The sequence below is a fragment of the Nematolebias whitei genome, chromosome 13, assembly GCF_014905685.2.
Source record: "Nematolebias whitei isolate Nwh7 chromosome 13, NemWhi1, whole genome shotgun sequence".
Lineage (NCBI taxonomy): Eukaryota > Metazoa > Chordata > Actinopteri > Cyprinodontiformes > Rivulidae > Nematolebias > Nematolebias whitei.
This window is the reverse complement of record NC_056510.1, coordinates 39,804,612-39,810,183: the sequence shown is the minus strand read 5'-3', so window position 1 is coordinate 39,810,183 and position 5,572 is coordinate 39,804,612. Positions and strand designations below refer to the sequence as shown.

At 38.6% G+C, this 5,572-nt stretch overlaps 1 protein-coding gene across 1 annotated transcript in view; it reads right to left on the bottom strand.

Moving 5' to 3' along the window:
* Nucleotides 1-1,504: 1,504 nt before the first annotated feature.
* The window catches only part of LOC119419397 (TBC1 domain family member 8), a 166,521-nt gene continuing 162,453 nt past the window's right edge, over nucleotides 1,505-5,572 (bottom strand). Inside the window, exons 23-24 of the mRNA XM_037686706.1 lie at nucleotides 2,516-2,625; nucleotides 1,505-2,427 (exon numbers count right to left, since the gene is read on the bottom strand). Of these exons, the coding sequence (XP_037542634.1) occupies nucleotides 2,020-2,427; nucleotides 2,516-2,625 (518 nt within the window). The 3' untranslated portion in view covers nucleotides 1,505-2,019. The remainder of the gene's footprint in view (nucleotides 2,428-2,515; nucleotides 2,626-5,572) is intronic.

The window sequence follows — 5,572 nt, the reverse complement described above, 5'->3', positions numbered from 1 at the left end:
GACATCAAAATCAACTAACAGGATCCTCCCTCAAGCAATGTATGCACTCTGTATTATTGATTTTACTAAATAAGCAAATGTAATCCTTTTGGATCATGCAATTAATGCTGTTCCCCTGCCAATCATTAATTAAAGCAAAGCATAAAATGTAAAATTCTGGACTACCATTTCACCACTGGATTTATGAAGCTTGGTTCAATAATTATAACTAAAGACGGAGGTTTTAAAAGGTTTTCTTAACTTTGAATATTTAAACAACATCCTGGAATCTTATTCCTAGATTCTAAAAAGAACCAGATCAGTACGAATAGCCATTCTACAATGGAGGTGGGCGGCCGTGAAAGTGAGTTTCCCTGTGGACGATGATCCAACCCCAGCGGCTAGGTTGGGCGAGTCACGGGGTGATATAAGGGTGTGACTCACAGATGGAGGTCGTTAACAAATCTGGGTGAGTCACCTTCAACACAGCCATTAGTGGAACTAACCTAAGGTCATTCTGGATAATACTCAAGTGCTGGATTTAGTTCGTAATACCACTTAGAGGAGAGGCTGCAGTGGGGTTTAGTCATAACTCAGTTGGTAACTCCACTGGGTAGATTGAGAATGGAAATATGTCATCAAATAGAGACATTTTTGAAAGAAACAACTTTATTCATCGTTAACTATAAAATATTTAATCTTACACAACTAAAAAAATATATACATATATTTAGAAATATATATATATATATATATATATATATATATATTTTTTTTTTTTCATTTTAATTTAAATTATTTTTGTCTTATTCAAGGTAATGTGGTGAGGCGGCACCCCAGCGCCCTCTATTGGTCAGCCATCAATGATAACACACCTCAAAAATTATCAAAACCTCACTGCAGTATAAGCTGTAAATTTTTTTAATATAATTTTGTCACATGTGTATGTTAACACGTGTCAGTGACTGACGCCTGCGAGGAGCACAGATCTAAGAAGCATAAAATACATGGGAACTGTCTAAGGGGCACTTCCATTTTCACTGAGAAGAAAACAGTGTGATGACTCTTCAGGTCAATAAGGTACAGATCAGTGCTTGTATGTCCATAACTAGCATAAAGTTGTGCATAATTAAGGAATAATGGCTGCTTTGGTGCTGCATGAGAACATCACAAATAGACTTGGGCGGCAACGACTTTCAACTTTCATTCTGCTGATTCAATTTTTAAAAAAGTTCACAAGTACAACTGACTGAAATTAGCTCTAGCTTATTTTAAAGGAACATATTCAGAAACAAAGTCTTTCAGAGAAATGTGATCACAAAGCTGCAAAAACTACATCTTTCAACAGGAAGTCATTTCAAAAAGCATCGGGCTGAAACATGTTATTCTAATCTTTCCATCTATGTTTACCGTGTGAGTGATTACATAAAGGAGTTTGTCTACAGTTTTATTGAAACAAGTGATTTTAAAGTGAATTAAAAACACACACACACACACACACACACACACACACACACACACACACACACGCACACACGCACACACACACATATACATATATAAAAATGTAGCAACTTAATTAGTGAGCATGTGAAAACATTTAATATTAAAGAAACATGTAATAAAATTAATACAAAGAATATTTTTAGCTTGTAAATTTTCCATTTAAGGTCTTCTGGTAAAATTTTATTAGGCAGCTTTTGAACATTAGGAGCAACAGAAAGTTTATGAAATCAAGGCCTTATAATCATGAATAAAATAGTCACTGTCCGTAAACACTAGTGGCTGATCAGAGTGGAAAACAGTTAAACTGAAGGCATCACAGTGATTTAAGAAGAAAAATATATAACTTGAGAACACTAAGAACTCTAATGTTTCATAGTAGTAAATAAATGGCTCAAAATGTTCTGGTAAACCTCTGAAGTCCTGTCAGCCTGCCTGAAATGCCTTGAGGGAAGCTTTATGAACAAGATTCAGGCTTCCAGGTGTAAACATCCTGCTGACATTTGGTTCCAGTGCAGCTTGCTGGTCCCACAGGAGTCACCTGGTCCTCTGCTGCAGACTGAGCAAACCTGCCCGCTGCTGGTACTGGTTCTCTTTGGCCTCTGAGATTTTTGCTGACAGGTCTAGTGGCTTCTCGAAGAAGTTCACCAGTGCCGGCTCTGTCAGCAGTGAAGCCAAGATCTGAGCATAGCTGATCGTCCACTCGTTCTCTGCAGCCAAACCACTGTCCAGCTCGCCATTCGCAGTGGCCACCTGCGACCATCCTGATGCTTTAGCCTCCTCTTGGCTATTGACCTCTGAACCCTTGGCTTGCCCATGGTAACTTGCCTCGCCAATCTGCAACACGAGACTGGTAACTGTGGCGATGGCCTGGAAGAGGTCGTTTTCCTCCGGGTCGTTATGGAACATACTGTAGAGCGTCTTACAGAACTGGATGAACTCTCGCTGCAAGAGAAGAGATGAGGGTATAAATGACTTTCCACTAACTGTGCATTTTAGGTCTTTAGAGTAAACTATGTGGCAGAGAGAGCACCTGATTCATGAGAGGCAGAGGCTTGTCCACATCTTTGTCCTTCTCTTTGGTCAGATCCTGCAGCATCTGCTTTAGCTGATTTTGGTAATCTCCCACTTCTTCATCTCCCCCTGGAACAGCAAAGGTGAGGATTGTTCAGTTACTGTGATCAGACAGCTGTACAAAAATTACATTTAAGACATTTTGATCAGAGTCAGAGAAATTTGTCATATACACCACACGTGGTACATGAGGTGGGACGAAACTATGTACACAGGGTACCAGTTACATCCAACAAAAACACAAATTGTAGAGAAAAACATTAGTAAGATCCGAGTCATGAACCAAGCATATAATACATTCACTAAACTAAGAATACACAAGACTATGAATATGCTAAGCACAAACAGCACAAAAACAATGCAACAAAACAACAGCAGCACGAACATGAGTCAGCGCGAGCAGATGAGGACCAATGAACACAGCAACACGAAAAAATCAGCAGCATCAGATCAGCATCATGTATAGTCAGCAGCACACAACAACAACCAAGTGGCATTACAGCAATTTTTCAGATTTTTTTCACAGTAATTTTTCACAATGAATTTCCCTGGTTAGAGATTCATGAGTCTAACAGCCTCAGGGTAGAAGCTGTTCCTCAGTTTAGTGGTTCTGTACTTAATGCTCCACAGCCTTCTGTCTGAGGGGAGCGGGGCAAAAAGTGTGTGTGCTGGGTGTGTGAGGTCCTTCATGATGCATGATCAGAATCAGAATAAACTTTATTGGCATTGCACCGAGATGCAACGAGAATATGTACGTACAGTCGTTCGAAGATGGGCGGATTGCACGAAGCTGCGGCTACAAATACAAACCGGATTCCAAAAAAGTTGGGACACTAAACAAATTGTGAATAAAAACTGAATGCAATGATGTGGAGATGGCAAATGTCAATATTTTATTCGTAATATAACATAGATGACAGATCAAAAGTTCAATCTGAGTAAATGTAACATTTTAAAGGAAAAATATGTTGATTCAAAATTTCACAGTGTCAATAAATCCCCAAAAAGTTGGGACAAGTAGCAATAAGTGGCTGGAAAAAGGAAATTGAGCATATAACAAACAGCTGGAAGACCAATTAACATTAATTAGGTCAATTGACAACATGATTGGGTATAAAAAGAGCTTCTCAGAGTGTCAGTGTCTCTCAGAAGCCAAGATGGTAAGAGGATCACCAATTCCACCATTGTTGCGTAGAAAGATAGTGCAGCAATACCAGAATGGTGTTCCCAGCGTAAAATAGCAAAAACTTTTAAGTTATCATCATCAACCGTGCATAACATCATCAAAAGATTCAGAGAATCTGGAACAATCGCTGTGCGTAAGGGTCAAGGCCGTAAAACTCTACTGGATGCTCGTGATCTCCGGGCCCTTAAACGTCACTGCACCTCAAACAGGAATGCCACTGTCAAGGAAATAACAGAATGGGCTCAGGAATACTTCCAGAAAGCACTGTCAGTGAACACAATCCACCGTGCCATCCGCCGTTGCCAGCTGAAACTCTACAGTGCAAAGAGGAAGCCATTTCTAAGCAAGCTCCACAAGCTCAGACGTTTGCACTGGGCCAGGGGTCATTTAAAATGGAGCGTGGCAAAATGGAAGACTGTTCTGTGGTCAGATGAGTCACGATTTGAAGTTCTTTATGGAACACTGAGACGCCATGTCATCCGGACCAGAGAGGACAAGGATAGCCCAAGTTGTTATCAACACTCCGTTCAGAAGCCTGCATCACTGATGGAGAGCATTCCTAATTCTAAACTTGAGAAACTGGTCTCCTCTGTCCCCAGACGTCTGTTGAATAATGTAAGAAGAAGGGGGGATGCTACACAGTGGTAAAAATGGACTTGTCCCAACTTTTTTGGGATTTGTTAATGCCATGAAATTTGAAAACAACAGGTTTTTCCCTTAAAATGATACATTCTCTCAGTTTAAACTTTTGATCTGTGATTTGTGTTCTATTCTGAATAAAATATTAGATGTTGGCACCTCCACATCATTGCATTCAGTTTTTATTCACAATTTGTTTAGTGTCCCAACTTTTTTGTAATCCAGATTGTACTGTATATATGTATATATATATATATATGTATATGTATATGTATGTATATTATATATGTATGTATATATGTATGAATATGTATATATATATATATATCTGTATGAATATGTGTGTGTATATATATATATATATATATATATATATATATATATATATTTGTATGTATGTATATATGTATATGTATGTATATGCAAATATATATGTATATGTATGTGTATTTATATGTATGTGTATATATATATATATATATATATATATGTGTATATGTATATGTATATATATATGTATGTATGTATATATGTACAGGTCCTTCTCAAAAATTTAGCATATTGTGATAATGGTCATTATTTTCCATAATGTAATGATAAAAAAGAAAATTTCATATATTTCAGATTCATTGCACACCAACTGAAATATTTCAGGTCTTTAATTGTTTTAATACTGATGATTATGGCATACAGCTCATGAAAACCCAAAATGCTTGTCCCAAAAAATTAGCATATCATGAAAAGGTTATCTAAACAAGCTTATTAACCTAACCATCTGAATCAACAACATAACTCTAAACACCTGCAAAAGATTCCTGAGGTTTTTACAAACTCCCAGCCTTGTTCATTACTCAAAACCGCAATTATGGGCAAGACTGCCGACCTGACTGCTGTCCAGAAGGCCATCATTGACACCCTCAAGCAAGAGGGTAAGACACAAAAAGAAATTGCTGAACGAATAGGCTGTTCCCAGAGTACTGTATCAAGGCACCTCAGTGGGAAGTCTGTGGGAAGGGAAAAGTGTGGCAGAAAACGCTGCACAATGAGAAGAGGTGACCGGACCCTGAGGAGGATTGTGGAGAAGGGCCGATTCCAGACCTTGGGGGACCTGCGGAAGCAGTGGACTGAGTCTGGAGTAGAAACATCCAGAACCACCATGCACAGGCGTGTGCAGGAAATGGGCTACAGGTG